This window comes from Erpetoichthys calabaricus, chromosome 9 (genome assembly GCF_900747795.2).
Source record: "Erpetoichthys calabaricus chromosome 9, fErpCal1.3, whole genome shotgun sequence".
Lineage (NCBI taxonomy): Eukaryota > Metazoa > Chordata > Cladistia > Polypteriformes > Polypteridae > Erpetoichthys > Erpetoichthys calabaricus.
Window position 1 is genome coordinate 44,251,745 of NC_041402.2, and position 19,539 is coordinate 44,271,283.

Here is a 19,539-nt window from a genome sequence, read left to right on the forward strand (position 1 = left end):
TACACACCCTGCCATCCACATGATCTAAATTAAAACATGATGCATCATACCAGGCCACCTTCATCCATTTCTCCATGGTCCAATTATGATACTCTTGTCCACTATAGGCATTGTTGGTGGTGGACAAGGGGGTTAGCATATGGCACTCTGGCTGGTCTGTGACTATGCAGCCACATTTACAACAAGGTGCAATGTACTGTGTGTTCTAAAACCTTGTTCTAGAGAATAGATCAGATGAGCTCCCAAGAAGCATTAATGAGCCTTGGGTGATCATGACCCTGCCGCCGGTTCACAGGTTGTCCTTCCTTGGACCACGTTCGGTAAGTAGTTAGAGAAAATGAAAACTGGAATTCAAAAGACTCAAAAAAAAAAAAAAAAAAAACGTAGGCGCAAAACACATGCAGAGCAAGATACAGAATATGAAAGCAGAAAAAAACGACAGTGTCAAAAAAAGAAAGTAAACATCGCATTAGCGCAAAAAAAGAGAAATTATTACTCAGAGAAATAACTAAAAGGTGAATTAAGATCAAATATATGGACACAGGTGATATGTCAGAAGTATGTAAATATTGTAAGGCTTTGAAGTTTAAGTCAGAGAATTTCAAAAACGTGTTTTACCTCACATACATTTATTGGTTACTTTGCAAAAAAAAAAATTAACAACTGCTGATGATGTAGATTGCTTTGTCTGTGCTGAAATTCCAAACAGAGAAACCTATCCTGAATTATGGTACAAAGTCATTAAACACGTCTCACTGACCTCATTTAAAAGATTTAGCATATTGGAACTCGAAAGATTCCAAATATTGTTTTTACATAGGTTCTGAAATAAAAGTGAAACTAATGAAATAGCAACAATTCAAAGGAAAAAAAAATCTTAAAAGTGTGTATCTGGTTTTCCAAACACGGGGGTTGGCAAGCGAACCGAGCAGGGGGCAACGCCCCCTACTCACCTTAATGAACTGACTGCTCATCCATCTATCCATTTTCCAACCCGCTGAATCCGAACACAGGGTCACGGGGGTCTGCTGGAGCCTATCCCAGCCAACACAGGGCACAAGGCAGGGAACCAATCCTGGGCAGGGTGCCAACCCACCGCAGGACACACACAAACACACCCACACACCAAGCACACACTAGGGCCAATTTAGAATCACCAATCAACCTAACCTGCATGTCTTTGGACTGTGGGAGGAAACCGGAGCGCCCGGAGGAAACCCACGCAGACACGGGGAGAACATGCAAACTCCACGCAGGGAGGACCCAGGAAGTGAACCCGGGTCTCCTAACTGCGAGGCAGCAGCGCTACCACAGCGCCACCGTGCCACCACTGACTGCTCACTTCCTGCCTAATTTATCCAACCCATTGATAGGTGCCATTGTAACGAGGTATCTTATTCACTTAATGTGTCAGTAGTTTTTAATAGGTTGGCTAATAGGTGTATATCTATTTATGATAAAAAATCTTGGGTCGAGACGTAATTTTCTCGGAAAGACACTTTGATGTCCTACAAGACAAGGCAGTGAAACAAAAGGACAGCTGTTGTACAGGCTTTTAAACGATCAACACGAAGTGCGACAAACAGAACACGCAGCTCGGCAGCAGCAAGCCAGCAGCTGATCCAACCGCATCTGCTTAGCGTGCGTTCAGCCCGCCCATTCACAATTTGAGCGGCAGAGACGTGAACTGGCTGGCGCATAGCGCGCCCCGAGGTTGCAAGGGGGGGTGGGGGTTAGAGGAGGTGGACGAGCGAAGCAAGCAGGGGGCAAAGTCCCCTAGTTAGTAATAATAAAGTGATGTACAGATGTGTTTGAATCATTATATGATTAATATATTAATAAAAGAACACTATACAGTCATATGAAAAAGTTTGGGAACCCCTCTTTGGATTTTTGTTTATCATTGGCCGAGCTTTCAGAGTAGCAACTTCCTTTTAATATATGACATGCCTTATGGAAACAGTAGTATTTCAGCAGTGACATTAAGTTTATTGGATTAACAGAAAATATGCAATATGCATCATAACAAAATTAGACAGGTGCATAAATGTGGGTACCCCAACAGAGATATTACATCAATACTTAGTTGAGCCTCCTTTTGCAAATATAACTGCCTCTAGACGCCTCCTATAGCCTTTGATGAGTGTCTGGATTTTGGATGGAGGTATTTTTGACCATTCTTTCATACAAAATCTCTCCAGTTCAGTTAAATTTGATGGCTGCCGAGCATGGATAGCCTGCTTCAAATCATCCCATAGATTTTCGATGATATTTAAGTCAGGGGACTGTGACGGCCATTCCAGAACATTGTACTTCTCTCTCTTCATGAATGGTTTGTCTAAATAATCATTTGCATACAACAAGCGACTCTGTTTGTGGTGTGAGTGCAGAAAGGGCTTCTTTCTCATCACCCAGCCATACAGATGTTCTTTGTACAAATTGCGCTGAATTGTAGAATGATGTACAGATACATCATCTGCAGCAAGATGTTCTTGCAGGTCTTTGGAGGTGATCTGTGGGTTGTCTGTAACCATTTTCACAATCCTGCGCATATGCCGCTCCAGTATTTTTGTTGGCCTGCCAGACTTGGGTTTAACAGCAACTGTGCCTGTGGCCTTCCGTTTCCTGATTCCACTCCTTACAGTTGAAACTGACAGTTTAAACCTCTGAGATAGCTTTTTGTAGCCTTCCCCTAAACCAGAGATGTCGAACCAGGGGTGTCGAACTCTGGGCCTGGAGGGCTGCAGTGGCTACAGGTTTTCATTCTAACCCTTTTCCTAATCAGCGAGCAATTTTCACTGCTAATTAACTCATTTTCCATTCATTTTAATAGCCCTGTTTTTAAGGAATCAGTCCTCGAATTGATTCCTTTCTTCAGCAGCCAAACAGAAATGAGACATGAAACGAGCCAACAGATGACCAGCTAAACTGGGATTTCAAACTCCAACCAATTTCACTCCAAACAGTCTCTTAATGAGAAGCTGATTCTTGCTGTTAATTAAGCCCATTATTTAATTCAATGGCTTGTTGCTGCTCTCATTCTGCCACAGCAGACATTTCCAAATCTGTTGATTTTTCTGTTTTTTCTAAGAACATTTTCAAAATGTTTTGGTGACCTGAGAGATCAACCTTACTGAGACCTTCACCTTTATTTATTTTCAGATATTGTGTGATGGGCACAGGTGAGCTGGTCATATGGTGGCTTGTTTGATGTCTCATTATTGTTTGCCTACTAATTAAGGAAAAAGAGACAATTAAGGGGCCTGAGTCAAGTTAATTAAAACTAAAGCAAAAGAAGTTAATTAGCAGTAAAAAGGCTCACTAATGAAGAAGATGGTTAGAATGAAAACATGCAACCACTGCGGCCCTGGAGGACTGGAGTACGACACCTGTGCCCTGAACCATGATAATGAACAATCTTTGTTTTCATATCTTTTGAGAGTTACTTTGAGGATCCCATACTGTCACTCTTCAGAGGAGAGTCAAAGGAAGCATAACTTCAATTGACCACCTTAAATACCTTTTCTCATGATTGGGCACACCTGTCTATGAAGTTCAAGGCTTAATGAGCTAATCCAACCAATTTGGTGTTGCAAGTAATCAGTATTGAGCAGTTACATGCATTCAAATCAGCACAATTACAAGGGTACCCAAATTTTTGCACAGCCAGTTTTTCACATTTGATTTAATTTCATACAATTAAATACTGCTTCACTAAAAATCTTTGTTCGGAAAAACACCCCAGTACTCAGATGTTCCTAGGAAATGAAAGACATACCACTGTTATCTTTTTTGTTGAAAGTAGAGTAAATTATTATGCAGGCTGAGAGGGGTTCCCAAACTTTTTCATATGACCATACATTAAAAATTGCTGTAAACAATAAACTAAGCATCTAATTTCAAGATTTACAAAAGTTTTTTAATGGAAAATGAAAAACCTCAGAAGCTTTATAGTAAAAAAAAAAAAAAAAAAAAAAAAAAAAAAAGTAAACAATTTTCAAGCTATTTCTAAAGGCCCTCTGAAACATACACCAGTAGGTGCAGACTTATTTCCCATTCTGCTAGGCTTTCATGGAACACTAGGCATGTTAAGAAAACAGAGTTATCAGAGATGCAGGCATCCAGCTGTGCAAACCTCCCCCCAGCTTTGCGTTCCAAACTAAGTGACTGAACTCCAGCTTGTATAAAGATCTGCCTGGATTTCACCTGATAACAAAGGTGTAAATCAGAGTTGCACTGACATATCAATAGAGGCCCCTCTGCAGACCTCTTGAGCAAGAATGCACAAAATGGGCTCAAGCAAGGACAAAGACCTATAATTCAAATGATGATGATAACTAAGATGGAGCTAATAAACCACCTATAAAAAGACACTGATTTTGTAACTAGAAGTGTCTTTAATCCAGTTGGGAGAAAGTTCAGCCTTACTTTAAAACTGTCACAACAACTCCACACAACACTGGGCATCATCCATAAAGACTTGGTATAGTAAAACTATTTATCTGTGCCAAGATAAAGTAGAGCTCTAAATACCAGTAAACAGCCAGCCTATACAGTGTATCCGGAAAGTATTCACAGCGCATTACTTTTTCCACATTTTGTTATGTTACAGCCTTATTCCAAAATGGATTAAATTCATTTTTTCCTCAGAATTCTACAGCCTCAAGTCTTTTTGAATATGATGCCACAAGCTTGGCACACCTATCCTTGGCCAGTTTCACCCATTCCTCTTTGCAGCACCTCTCAATCTCCATCAGGTTGGATGGGAAGTGTCGGTGCACAGCCATTTTAAGATCTCTCCAGAGATGTTCAATCGGATTCAAGACTGGGCTCTGTCTGGGCCACTCAAGGACATTCACAGAGTTGTCCTGAAGCCACTCCTTTGATATCTTGGCTGTGTGCTTAGGGTCGTTGTCCTGCTGAAAGATGAACCGTCGTCCCAGTCTGAGGTGAAGAGCGCTCTGGAGCAGGTTTTCATCCAGGATGTCTCTGTACATTGCTGCAATCATCTTTCCCTTTATCCTGACTAGTCTCCCAGTTCCTGCCGCTGAAAAACATCCCCACAGCATGATGCTGCCACCACCATGCTTCACTGTAGGGATGGTATTGGCCTGGTGATGAGCGGTGCATGGTTTCCTCCAAACGTGACGCCTGGCATTCACACCAAAGAGTTCAATCTTTGTCTCATCAGACCAGAGAATTTTCTTCAGGTGCCTTTTGGCAAACTCCAAGCGGGCTGCCATGTGCCTTTTACTAAGGAGTGGCTTCCGTCTAGCCACTCTACCATACAGCCCTGATTGGTGGATTGCTGCAGAGATGGTTGTCCTTCTGAAAGGTTCTCCTCTCTCCACAGAGGACCTCTGGAGCTCTGACAGAGTGACCATCGGGTTCTTCGTCACCTCCCTGACTAAGACCCTTCTCCCCTGATCGCTCAGTTTAGATGGCCGGCCAGCTCTAGGAAGAGTCCTGGTGGTTTCGAACTTCTTCCACTTACGGATGATGGAGGCCACTGTGCTCATTGGGACCTTCAAAGCAGCAGAAATTTTTCTGTAACCTTCCCCAGATTTGTGCCTCGAGACAATCCTGTCTCGGAGATCTACAGACAATTCCTTTGACTTCATGCTTGGTTTGTGCTCTGACATGAACTGTCAACTGTGGGACCTTATATAGACAGGTGTGTGCCTTTCCAAATCATGTCCAATCAACTGAATTTACCACAGGTGGACTCCAATTAAGCTGCAGAAACATCTCGAGGATGATCAGGGGAAACGGGATGCACCTGAGCTCAATTTTGAGCTTCATGGCAAAGGCTGTGAATACTTACGTACATGTGCTTTCTCAATTTTTTTATTTTTAATAAATTTGCAAAAATCTCAAGTAAACTTTTTTCACGTTGTCATTATGGGGTGTTGTGTGTAGAATTCTGAGGAAAAAACGAATTTAATGCATTTTGGAATAAGGCTATAACATAACAAAATGTGGAAAAAGTGATGCGCTGTGAATACTTTCCGTATGCACTGTATGCTATATTTTGTCTGTCTAGTCTGTCTGCGTCCAATCTAATATGTCAACACATATGCAGTCACCATATTTCTATAATCCTGTTTATTAATCAATTGTATTATTCCATTTCTTAAAACGAGTCTGCTTCAGTTACCCTGATATGTCTAAATGCCGGAGGACCCCGTCCTACAACAGAGGAAAGGTAAGGTAAATAAAGTAGAAGCTTTGCCAAAGAATTTGATTAATTATCTCTCTTGCTGAATTAACTAACCAAATTTAAATTTCTTTTTCAAATCCAACATTATTATGGCTTCTACCTGCATTGCCATTTTATTATTAATCAACCAAAATCCCTACTCTAAAAAAAAATCAAAAACGTACCCTCTCATCTATGGTTAATTGCCCTGGCATTGCTAGTCAGTTACAAAATAAAGATAAAAAATGCATAAAATCATTTATTTACTTATGGTTGTAAGTATACTTGATATATAAGACTTTCTTGTTAAAATACTGAATCCCATGCATTTCTATGGCCATCTTTGTCATGACAGCCACTGCACACCTGACTATGACCAGGTGAGAATGGGAGATGGAGTTTTACATGGTAATAGACTTGTTTATTCAACAAGAAGGGGTTTTTAGCCTTCTGTCCCATGTATAGTTGTCTGTGGTATATTGTGATTTGTTTCAGGTCAACTTTAGCTTTTCACTAATTCAATTGCTTGCTGTCATATTAATGTGAAAAGTGTCATTCTCCAATATGACATCTTAAATTCAGCCCCAGCCTAGTGGCTTTCAAAACAACTCAAATGAAAGTTGAGTGCAATTAAGGATTTTTCTGTGTAACTGACAATCCTGATGTTTGCCAAAGGACTTTTTTGTTATAGCATTACTAAGCAAATACACTATGCTTTCAGAACGTAATGGAAAAAATATTGGAAATTTTGGGGTTCTTTTTTGAATATTCATAATATGCATAAAGCATTGTGGCGTACTGGTTAAGGCTTTGGACTTCAGAACCTGAGGGTGTGGGTTCATGTTCTGCTACTGACACTGTATGACCTTGAGCAAGTCACTTGACCTGCCTGTACTTGAATTGGAAAACCAAAAGAAATATTAACAATTGTATCATAAGTGTAAATCGCCTTGAGTAATGGCATCAGACAAATAAGTAAATGTAAATGTACAGCCTGAAAAAATCAAATTCTGAGCTTGTTACAGAAAATAACAAGTAGATGGGTTCACTTGAAACATTTGAGAAACATTGACTTTACTTTTATCCTCATCTTTAGGCTAGAATGCATTGATAGGCAAATGTAAAAATGTCCTAATTTGTATAAAGTTTTTGTATCATTTAAACTAGAGGAATAAAACGCATATATCAGGAAATGTCTTGACCAGGCAGATATTCACAGCTAATATAATAATCTGACATGAATCATGTAGTACACACTACAACTATACACTGTCCAACGTTAGCTTTAATTGACCTTGTGGCATCAGGTGGGTCTTGTGTCAAACCTAGATGTCTTAGGTTCTATTGCATATTTTTTTTTGCCGTGAAGGTATATTAATTTAGCTGTGCAGTGTCAGCAGACAACTGAATTTTTGTTTAAGGTGAAATATTTCTAAACCACTGACCCTTTCTAATGGGCCTCCATCCATGCTTTGTTTAACTGATGCTCAAAGATGTTAATTTTATTATCATTTTTTCTTTTTTTAAATAAAGTGAATAGAGTAACTCAGTTTCTCATGTTAACCTTACTTTGCACTGAAACCCAACATAAATGTAATTGGAAAAAAGACTGAATTTGATATAAAAAAAAAAAAATAAAAGCCTATGAGTGTGTTGTTGTAAATATTTGATTTGACTGTTTTTGTAAACTTGAGACATCATCAGAGCAGTTAGCAGTTTATTTCCTAATGTCCTTTCTGTGCCATTGTTGATACTGTATATATAGTAGTGTAGACATTGCATTTGCTACATTGTTACTTATGTGTTTATGTATAAATACAAGCAGGTTTTAGGTTACACCTGTTCCACAGTTACAGTACGAGTGAATACATAAAACATTAAAATATTCCTTTTCATTTGAGTTTCATTCTAGTGACTATTTTTTACTTTTAATTGTAGCAAGCTAGTTTTGACACTGATGAATATGTAGCAACTGTCACGAATAAAGTGATAAATAGTATTGCACACTATGAATTATGTCACCGTTTTCAATCATTTTGTAAATCTTGAATGCGACCTTCAGCATGCACAAGTAAGCTCAGTCTGAGGTAAGCAGCTGGCTGTTTAGCTGGTGTTGTAGAACCTACTGCTTGCAATTCCAAGTGTCCTAAGTATGCATGCCAGTAGTGGCATCTCAAGGATCATAGCCGCTGAGAGGGGAGGTTACACTCGGTAGTTTCACAGCTAAGACAGAGCATGTCACTGAATGTCGGCAGCAGCTGTGCAACAAACTCTGTCACAGACTGGGAGCCGTTAGTTTAAGTGATTTGTTTACGTGAGGTGGCTTGTAGTTCCCAGTGTCCTAGCCATACCATCTTAGGGAGTACAGATGCTAGGAGGATGAAGTTATACTCTTAGCATTCCCTCCGCAAAGACAGCACATCTCTGTTGAGGGATCATTCATCTGTTTATTGGTGGTTTGTACTGCCATAATTACGTCTTTTATGTTGCCATCATTATGCTATTCCAACTCTATGAAGGTACTATGTCATTATTGTCACCATATTATACATATCTCTCTTTTAAATTGTTTGTATTTTGTGATTTAAGATGCATTAATATTGCTTTACTGTCTTAGTACTAATACATTTTCTTTAAATTAAATAATAAAACATTGTGCATTTTTGCTAATATTTACATTAATGGACATTTTCTGTACAACAACAACAGAACTTGTTTGTAACCTGAGGCTCGCCTCTTATGTTTCTTTAAATTGATAAATCGTGAATGGATAAATATTATAGTAGTTTTATATAGCTTTTTAAACTTAATTCTTGTGGAACAGATTACCATGCAAAAATAAGGTAACAAATATTATTTGCTAACATGGTCTTGAAGTGACTATGATTGACGTGATGAATTCTTTGCTTCCATTGTTTTAGTATTTGCAAATAATCCATAATTTCCATTTAATTTTAATTTAAAAATCTACTATCACACTGCAGCAAGCAAAACACATCTCAATCAGAAGTACCAGCACATTCCAAAACTTTAATAAATGTTTTTAGCATAGGCAACAATTGCATCCAACCCCTACTCAGCTTACAGAACAATATACTGTAGACCTGAAAACCCATTATAACATTCTATATATCCTTGTTCTTGTCAAAAGTTGTCAAAATAGGCTTGTTGGACAGTCTTAGAACAGCGTTAATGAATTCTTGAGAAATTCTGAAGAAAGTTTATGTCATTCCTTGCATGTAAAATATTTTTTTAGCTTTAAGGTATATAAGATATTGTTATCTTGCTGTTATAGGAGGTAAGTCAGGATTCTCCAGTTAAGCATTAAAAGTCGAGATATGAGCAATAATAGTGTAAGATATCACGAGAGACTGTTTATTGCTTTTATGTTATTCCATCTGATGTCACTCTAAATAATGTAGTTAGAATTTCAGGACCAATTCTGAGTCCAACATTGGTAGATGGTAAATAAGCAGATATTTTTTCTCAGAATGATCGTGGTATGGAAATTTTTTAAAAATGTATCGCCTAATGATGCTGGTCAGTGATCACATCATTCGCAAGTGGATTCTGACTCTAATAGATTTTAGACAGTTTTAATCTTGGAAGACTTCTATGATGTACACCTGTAAGACAAGATTTTTTAAAGGTGCATACCATGAAATTAGTTTATACATTTGAGAATACTGTCAGTATCATCATCATTATTTCATACAGCAAATTATATCAATTTCGAGGTCTCTAGAAGACTGGAGTAATTTTTCATGACTTAACACTGTGTAAGCTAAAGAAGGCTTAAATATGATTCTCTGCTACTGTAGTACATGATAATAGCATTTCTGCCTTAAAATTGTTCTCTATATTGATCCCATAGTTTGCATCAGTGATGCACAACCAATAGTAAATTGGTGTAAATTGTCAGTAATTATTTTACAAAACAAATACTATAATTGGATGTTTGAGCAAGTGTTCTTTCTCTTGGGTTTTTTTGTATCAGCCCAGAAATTACAAACTGGATATTGAAAAATATATACAGATTTTAAAAAAAATATGTGTAAGAATAAGAAGAGTAAAAATTCATTCTTTTCAATTTTCAATATACTAATCATATTTTTTGTTCAGGCTATTTTGGCTGTTGACTAATAATTGCAAAAGTGGATAACATTGAAATAGATCCCTTTAGTAATCTGTGTTGTTTGCATTGGTGTTTGCTCAGCTTGTTGTTAATTGTCAATAGTTGGATAAAATTAAGATTGCAAACTCTAAAGAAAAAGTGAATAATAAAGAAAATGACAAAACAGAGTTAAGCACTGAAAGATTAGAAAAAACATGCAATTATTTTTTTATAATTACATTTTTATAATTAGTAATAATATAATTATAAGAAATTATAATTATCTTTGAGAGACTGGTCTGGACTATACGAGTCCAGGCGGAGTGGTGGCTCTGAGGCTAAGGATCTGCGCTGGTATCCCAAAGGTTGCCGGTTCGAATCCCTGTCACTGGTCTGGTAACATCACTTCAAGAGAGGTCCACTGAATCAACAAGATAATTAAAAAGGCAAGCTCAGTTACAGGATGCATTCTGGACCCTGTGGAGGTAGTAGTTAAGGGGAGAATTAAAACAAAACTGATTGCCATTAAGAACAATGCTGCATCCTCAGGGCTAAACTTTAGAACCACTGCACTATTGAAATAGTGTAACATAAAGTAATAATTAAGTAACAGAATTTAATGGGTTGTTGGACACATCTGTATGTAGTGCTGGATAAAAGTCAAAAGTATGTGATCAGTTCATTTTTCATTTTTTATGTTTGATGGCTACCTTGCGTGAGCAGTCCTTCAGGCCTTTCTACAACATTTTAATAGACTGATACATTTTAACATTTTGATCTCAAAATACAATGTTGCTTTCTACAGTATATACATTAGTAGATATGCTGTAATGTTTAGGAATTTTGTCAAGCTGAAGGACCAACATTTGGCTGTCACCTTTGAGATGGAGGATGTTGTTTTCTCTTGTAAAATGGTTTATTAAGTCTTTTAATTTATAATTTCCTTTATAATTGTATTTTTTCATGGTCTGGAAAGTTCAAATTTAAGTGTCTCCTTTTTTTAAGCTTAATTAAAACAGCAATGCTAATTTTTGAGAAATTAGTTTTGGATACCGTACTAGAAATACTTTTACAGTGTTGAATATTATCAACATGGATATTGGCTACAGCAAGAGTGGTCTGAAGATTCCTTATCTTGGGCGTCTTTGGATGTCCCATAAAAGTCTTATTGATATTGTCAGCCAATGTTGGAGGGTGTCCACATTTATATAGAGATGCCATTCTTTTGTACAACAATTTTTCTTTTTTTGTAGACTACTTCACAGAAATGTGAAATACATTCCTACATTAATAAACACTCATAACACTCCCTTTAGTACACTAAGGTTAATGGAAGGCTGTGTTGGCATGCATTGGAAAAAGGAAAAATATGAAAAGCCTGTTTATGATTAAAAAAAAAAATGAGAAGATAGTAACAGACGCAATGTTTAAGATATATAGCCTTTATCGGGTATATGACTGAAAAAGAAAGAACAGTTTACACGCATAAGAAATCAAGGAGATCAGAGTAGATGCAAAAACGCAGCCATTAAAGAAAAAGAATAGTTTAAAATGTTAGTCTGTCATTTATTGTTGGAAGAATCTGTGATCCAAGTTTTTGAGAATGAGTTTTACTTTGTTTTTCTTTGAAACCCAGTGAAAGAGCACAGAGAAATCAGTATGAGCATATTTGGAATATAAAATGTTCTACAATAGGTTTAGTGTGGCCTTTTGAACTTGATGGGTAGAACATGGACATATGTAGGGTTATGCTAACATTGAGTAGGTTTCTTATCTTTACATAGCACAGGGCTCCACGAAGTGGTATTTGACTGCTTGAGTGACTTGTTGCCCAATTACAGTATTCCAGCACGCTGTACTTGTTGGCTGAGCTAATTAACTTTGTTCTTGTTCATATTTTTAATTTGAGCTACTTTTATTTTACTTCTTTCTTTTTATATTGCATTCATAAATTTTATTAATCAAAATTTATGCATGCAAACCATTTATATTTAGAAATATAGTGATTCATTTGGATTAAACAAGAGCCTCTGGTTAAAGCATTTTAAAAAAATAGGGATTCCTAAAGTATTAAAAATACTGTTTAGAACAATAACTGTCTAAATTTAAGTACTTTTTGTCTCAACATAGCTTGTTATTGATCTTAAAGGACTCTAGCTGTGTTCAGCACCCCAAACAACATCAGGAAGCCATCTGTGAGAACTAGAAGGATGTTCGGACTGTCCCACAAATCCCCACCACCCAAGATCCCACAGCCTGAGAGACTTGATGAAGTTTATGAAGCTCTTAAAAGAGGACTCCAGTAAGGAACTTCATTAAATATTAAGATTAAATGTTACCCTAGACCAGGGGTTCTCAATGTCGGTCCTGGGGACCCCTTGTGGCTGCAGGTTTTTGTTCCAGCCAACTTCTGTTTTTATTTGAAATCATGGGCTAATTAAGTGAACTGTTATTGCCCAGATTCTGTGTTTTGGGAACAATATAGAAACTAGAAAGCTAGGTTTGGTTTAAAAAAAAAAAAAAAAAAAAGCCTTAAACAGTTATACGGGAATGTTTATTTTTTTTTTAACAATATTTTCATCTTGATAGTCATTCTATTTTTCTGGGTGTTCTAATTGTTTAATTAATCCATTGTTTTCTAATTAGTGGGTCTGACACTAAAGTAGTTGCAGCCTTCCACGATTCAGTGTTTGCCTGGGTGTCTGCTCTGCTTGTTTTTAATCATCATTATTAAGATACAATGAAGGCAGCAAACTGCACAGAGAAAGGGTAAAATATAACGAAAGCAACAAAAGCGAGTTAAGCATTTAAATCTATAGCAAAAGCAGAAATATTTCTAAATGTCTTATAAATGTAAAAATCATGCCTCTGTGCTTTCATAAATTAGAATGAGAGAAGAGAAAAAAAACAGCTAATTAATTGAGATCAGTGTTATCATACGATTATGAATCTGGTTGAAGCAAAAACCTGAAGCCACAATGGGCTTTGAGAATCCCTTCTCTAGATTATTATGTGTAGACTTTAGAACCATTTTAAACAGCTAATATATATATACTGTATATGTGTGTATATATATATATATATATATATATATATATATATATATATATATATATATATATATATATAAAGCATTAATATTTTCACTGCATTAAAAGTGATTTATGGTTATTACTGTCATGTGTACATAGTATTACAAAATTCTTTCTTAAATGTTCAGATCAACATATAATATGTTGCCACTCTCTGTCATCATGAAAAATGAATAGATGAACCTTATCTTGAACCTTCTATCCTCTATACCTGAAAAATCTCAGAACAGATTTGTCATTACCAGTATTGGTTTAATACACTTCCCCTTCATTGCACCAAATATTCTATAAGCATAACTCTCTGTTCTACATACTGCCTTTTGTGGTAAACCTTTTCACACTTGGTATGACAAACAGTTATTACCAGCTAAATTTGATTGTTTTATTAAAACAATTTGTGGTTTGTTTGCATTTCTTCTTAAGTCTTTACTTTATATACAAAATAACTGGAAGAGGTTTGTAAAGGTTTAAAGAACTTAAAAGTCATAAAATACATGAAATACATTTTCAGTTAATTGAGTTAGTGTTTTTTCTGGAATTTAACCAGAGGTTTATGTTTATATATATATATATATATATATATATATATATATATATATATATATATATATATATATAGTAAATTGGGCAGGTTATCTAAATATTTGTAAACACAAATTCTCTCATTCTCTGCAATAAATGATTACCAGACGGTGTATACAAGACTCCATTTTATGCTGTACAGGTTCACAGACTGTTAATTACATGTCTGAATCAAAAAAGTTTTTTTTTCTTTTTCTCTAGGCGTCGCATCAACACCTTTTCACTCATCAATGATCGGGAAGTGTTTCCAATAATTTTTTTCAGGAGTTATTTAAATGAGTAAGACAGGCTGTAGCCTGCTCTTACCTGTCGGGTGTCATACAGTATGCTTATAAATAATTAGTATCAAAATCATAATACTGGTAATTCCAGCAACTCTTGTAATTGTCTGAAAATAAAACGCTTTCTTGAGCAAAACATTGCAAAAGTAAAAAAAAAAAAAAAAAAAAAAAAAGATTTAAAGATATGACATAATTTTTTTTTTTCCCCTAAGACGTGTGACTGTGTCTGATGAGATTAGAATACAGGAAGCAATTACTGTGAAGCAGATACATATGTATGAATATGAACTGCTGCATGTGCATCAGATAGGTTATAGAGCACTTCATTTTTTTGTGCATATGAAAACTCCAATGTTAAATTAATAGTTAAAAGTATAGATATGAAAACAACAGTCCCTTATGCAATTAACTTGTTAATTTAACACTAAAAGAATGATTCATGTAAAAAAATAATGTCATTCTGCAACTTGTTTTCTTTTGTCGGTCAATTTTTTTTACATTGTAGAAACATTATTCAGTCCCTTTAACATGGCACTGTATGACTTGAAGTTCCAACTGTTGTATCCACGGCAGCATTTGAGTGAAGTACGTGCAGTACTCATGTGTGTTGTCATCATGGAAAAGTAAATGGCAAAGTACAACTCATAACTCAAAAGTGATCCACAAAATGTGAGTGTTCACTAGTTAATCCTTTAATCCCCATTTACAATTTCTTGTATTAGTAATTTTTCATTTTTCTCATACCCCAACTTACTCTCCAGAGACACACACTGGGTTTTTGAGGTAGGTTTAATTGAATGTTTAATATAATGCAGTTTTGAATGTGTGCTAATTGATATTATTACTTTAGGCACAATACAGAAGGAAGCAAAAAAGTGCACTGGTTTTAAGATATGAATTGTCATAGGCATCATTTAGACATGATTGCCATTGCTCAGTGCAGTTGATCTGTACAAGCACTGGGCTAGTCAGTTTAGTTGTGTGAACACTGAGTCTACCACCAAAGCAGTAGCTTACTCAAATAACCCAACATTTGAGAGACATGGAAATGAAATGGTCCTTCAGTAGCTAAGAGTGATTTGAGATTAACACTCTTGAAAGGCAAATTGTGACATAGATGATTAAGTTTGGGAAGGAGTTAAAATGGTCCTGTATCCTCAAAGCCTGCTCTATTTCTTCTCTATTTACCCTCCTTCACATTATGATTTGAGAATTGTTCTAAAGCAGTGTAACAAGTTTCCTCTAAAACATGTTGCCATTTCTTTATTTAGAGTAATATAAATTTACAGATCATTGTGATTAATGAGATATTGTTGGGGTTCTTCTTACAGATCTTACCTGCAGGTCCATCAGTTAGAACTGGATAACCTAACGCGACAGATGAGGGAGTCTAAGAGGAATTCAAGGCTTGTAAGTACTAAGTTTTTGTGACACTTCTAAAGTGCTTAGAATTAGAAATAGGAAGGGTTTGTCATTTCAGTGCTGTCTGCAAACAGTCTTTTGTGTATTTAGGAAGTAGCAAAGTATTCATGTTCCATATTGACTACCCAGTATTCTCTGGCAGCTTCTTATCTTTGTTTCTGAGAAAGATTGCCCACATAACCAAGCCTTTTCATTCAATACATAATCTTTCATTTGTTAAATTGTACACAGTGGTAGACATTGCATTGTAAAATGCTGTCCACATAGAGTACAGTAGGTAACGACAAGGCAGTGCCTTTATTATCTGACATCTGAAGAAATACAATGTCAAAAAGAGTACTATAGTCCTTCTATCACAAGGTCCGTGAAAGCATACTGGCAGGATGCATCACTGCCTGGTATGGAATAACCATACAGCACCATAGGGAATTGTGGAGGTACCATTACCAACCCTCCAGGACCTATATACAAAAAGTTTCACTGCCAAGGTAGTCAGAATCATAGTCTTTCAACAGCCCGTTTAAATGGTGAAGATTTTACAGGTATCAGCGTTGCCTCAAATCAAGAGCAGAAAGTCTGAGAAAGAGCTTAATTTCACAGGTGATAAAAATAAATAAATGGTCGTCTTGTCAGGCATTCTTTGAAATGTAAAAATAGTTATCTATTATTTGTATTTTCAACTGTTATTGATTATTGAACAATTAATATGTCTCTATCTGTACCTTTTAATATTTTATATCGACATTTAATTAATACTTTTTAATTTAGTTGTATAGTACTGGCTGTTCACTGAACTGTATTTCACTGTATACCCTTGAGTGTGTGTATGTGACAAATAAATAAAATCTAATTAGTAAATTTATAACAGTTTAATAATTTAAAAGCATGGCATTAGAGGGGCACATAATCTAAAATGAAAAAGAGCCTTGATCATTGATTTTGCACACACATTTTATCCTATGATTTTTTTTTTTTCTTTTTTAAACACAAAGATGTTTTAAAATTCTGAACACCGTGCTTTAAGTTAGTATATAAAAGGTTGCATCTGTCTCCAACTGACTGGAAAACGAGACTTGTAATCCCTATCTGGAAAGAGAAGGGTGATCGCCTGGATTGCGGCAGCTACAGGGGGATAACACTGCTCTCTGTGCCGGGTAAGGTCCTTGCTAGGGTCGTCTTCAATAGGATCCGTGATCACTTGATCACCTACCAGCTGCTGGAGCAGTCTAGTTTTACGCTTAAGAATGTGTACCATAGAACACATCCTGGCACTGATGGCTGTCATGGAGCTGAAATGCAAATATCAGCAGAGTTTCCTTGCAGCCTTTGTCGATTTTCATAAGGCTTTCGACTCAGTTGATCGAGCTACCCTGTGGAACATCCCGAGACTTCGTGAGTGCTGTGCCAAGTTGAGGCAGAACCTCTGTGTTTTTCCCAGTTGATTCTGGGGTTCGTCAGGGGTGTGTTTTTGCTCCTACTCTGTTCAATGCTTGCATGGACTGGGTGTTGGGCAAGGTTGGGGGGTCCAGCAGCTGTGGGGCATCTGTTGGTGAAGAAAGATTCCCTGATCTTGACTTTGCTAACGATGCTATGAAATTTGCGGTGTTAATGGAGGCTTTGATTGGGGCTCTCAAGAGACTGAGCAAGGAGTCTGAGTGTCTGGGCTTGCAAGATCTAAGCCTTTAATGACCTCTTAGACAGTGCCATCAGCCGTGTGTCTGTCTGCGGGGAGAGTATTTACCTTGTCGAGAGGTTTACTTAACTCGGCAGTGAAATTCATGTCTCTGGTGACTCTTCCTATGAAGACAGTAGGCTGATTGGGAGAGCATGGGGGTCATGAGGTTGCTGGAAAGGGGTGTGTGATGCTGCAAATGTCTATGCGAAAGGAGGTCCAAGTCTTTAGGGTCCTGGTGCTTCCTGTCTTGCTATATGGTTGCGAGACACGGACACTTTCCAGTGACTTGAGACATAGACTGGACTCCTTTGGTACTGTGTCTGTTTGGAGAATCCTTGCGTACTGCTGGTTTGACTTTGTGCTGAATGAATGGTTGCTTACGGATTCCCGAATGAGGCACATGCATTGTGAGGGAGCGTCAGTTACGGCACTACAGCCATGTGGACCCGAGTGGCTGGACCAGGCAAAGGGGACACCCACGTAACACCTGGCTGTGGTAGTTAGAAGGTCACTTCCAGAGGATGGTACTGAACCACGTGTCTACCATGGGGGTTGAGCTGTTTCATCGTATGGTGGGTGCAGCAACGCACTGCACCTGTGCATGCTCCCCAATCTGACGTGACTGTCTTCTGCTCAGGAATATTAAAAACTTTCCAGACAATTAAGACAAAAAAAACCAGGAATATTATTTAAGAGTTTATTTAGAAAACTCATTTAAATTGAGTAATTCAGGTGGGAAAGGCAGACACAAAACTTTATAACAAAATTAAATTGAGCTTTGGTTATATTCAGTATTTCCCAGTGTTTGCAATTCATTTACATTTAATTTATCTGGGACTGTCAACAGAGAAGTCAAAACAGCTATGCATTTGCACATTAACCTTTATAATTAATGTTGAGTGAAAACAGTATATTAATAAACTGGGACATTTTTGGTGAAACTATTTTTACCACAATCACACAGTGCATTCTGTAAAAATAAAATGTGTGAGTTGGACTTTCTTACATTAATGCTTTATAACACAAATCTTTGAAATTTCTGTATTTTAAGTTTCTTAACGTTTCATGTACAATATACAATATCTTCCATGTCTTGTCTTTTTCCACTCTGTCCTATAACTTACTGAACTTCTGATGAGGATTTAGATATTATGACTGTTGTCTGCAGAATGTATTCACATTCTCTTATTTAGTATGGCATTATTTTACGGCATGTATCAAGAACTGTTAAATTACTACATAGCTAAGTCTTAGAGGATAATGATTACTCACAGCTGCATTCATATAGAGGGGGGCTGATTTGCGCATCAATATTTTATTTGAAATGTGAGGGACTCCTGTATTCTGGCAGAATGCGCTCTTGCTAAGGTACTATATACCTATATACTGTATATCTATATGTAATATTCACTGTATACATATATATACAGTGGATTCAAAAAGGGCTCTCAAACCCTTTTACTTTCAGCACACATTATTGTGTTGAGCATTTGATTTTAAATTGATAAATTTGCAATTTTTAGCCATCAATTTACAGTTGTAACCCATAATGACAACGTGAAAATGTTTTCAGCAAGGTTTTCAAATTTATTAATAATCAAAAACTGAAATAAGTATTCATACCCTTAATTAAGTACTTAAAAGCCCTTTTGACTTGCAGCTTTAAATTTTTAGTATGTCTCTAAAAGTTTACACATCTAGGTTTAGGCCGTTTATGTCATTCTTCCTGACGGATCCTCTTAGGCCTCGTTAGGTTGGATGGGAAGCATCTGTAAACGTCCATCTTCAGGTCTTGCCACAGATTTTTTATGTGATTCTAGGCTTTGGCTGGGCCACTCAAAGACAGATAGTGACTTGCCTTGAAGTCACTCCGGCATTTTCCTGGCTGTATGCTTGGATCATTGTCTTTCTGAAAGGTGAAATACCAACTCAGTCTGAGATTGCATGCACTCTAGAGCAAGTTTTCGAGGACCTCTTTCTATTTGCTTGCATTCCTCCTTCCCTCAAGTCTGACCAGTCTCCCTGTTATTGCTGCTAAGAAGCACCCCCAATAGCATGATGCTACCACCACCATGCTTCTCTATAGAGGTGATGAGCAAAGCCTGGTCTTGGTTAGACATAGCTCTTGGAATTCTGCCCAAAGAGTTCAGTATTTATCATCTTAAACCACAGAA

General features: G+C 36.9%; 1 protein-coding gene across 5 annotated transcripts in view; it reads left to right on the top strand.

Annotated features, from left to right (window-relative positions):
- ripor1 (RHO family interacting cell polarization regulator 1) overlaps positions 1–19,539 on the top strand; it is a 299,969-nt gene that overhangs the window by 192,158 nt on the left and 88,272 nt on the right. For 4 of the 5 annotated variants that reach the window (XM_028809409.2, XM_028809408.2, XM_028809406.2 and 1 more), the window contains exons 3-4: positions 12,463–12,615; positions 15,600–15,678. In XM_028809409.2, the coding sequence (XP_028665242.2) occupies positions 12,463–12,615; positions 15,600–15,678 (232 nt within the window). Of the gene's footprint in view, positions 1–12,443; positions 12,616–15,599; positions 15,679–19,539 lie in introns of all 5 variants that reach the window. The other variant, XM_028809411.2, reaches the window with a different exon arrangement.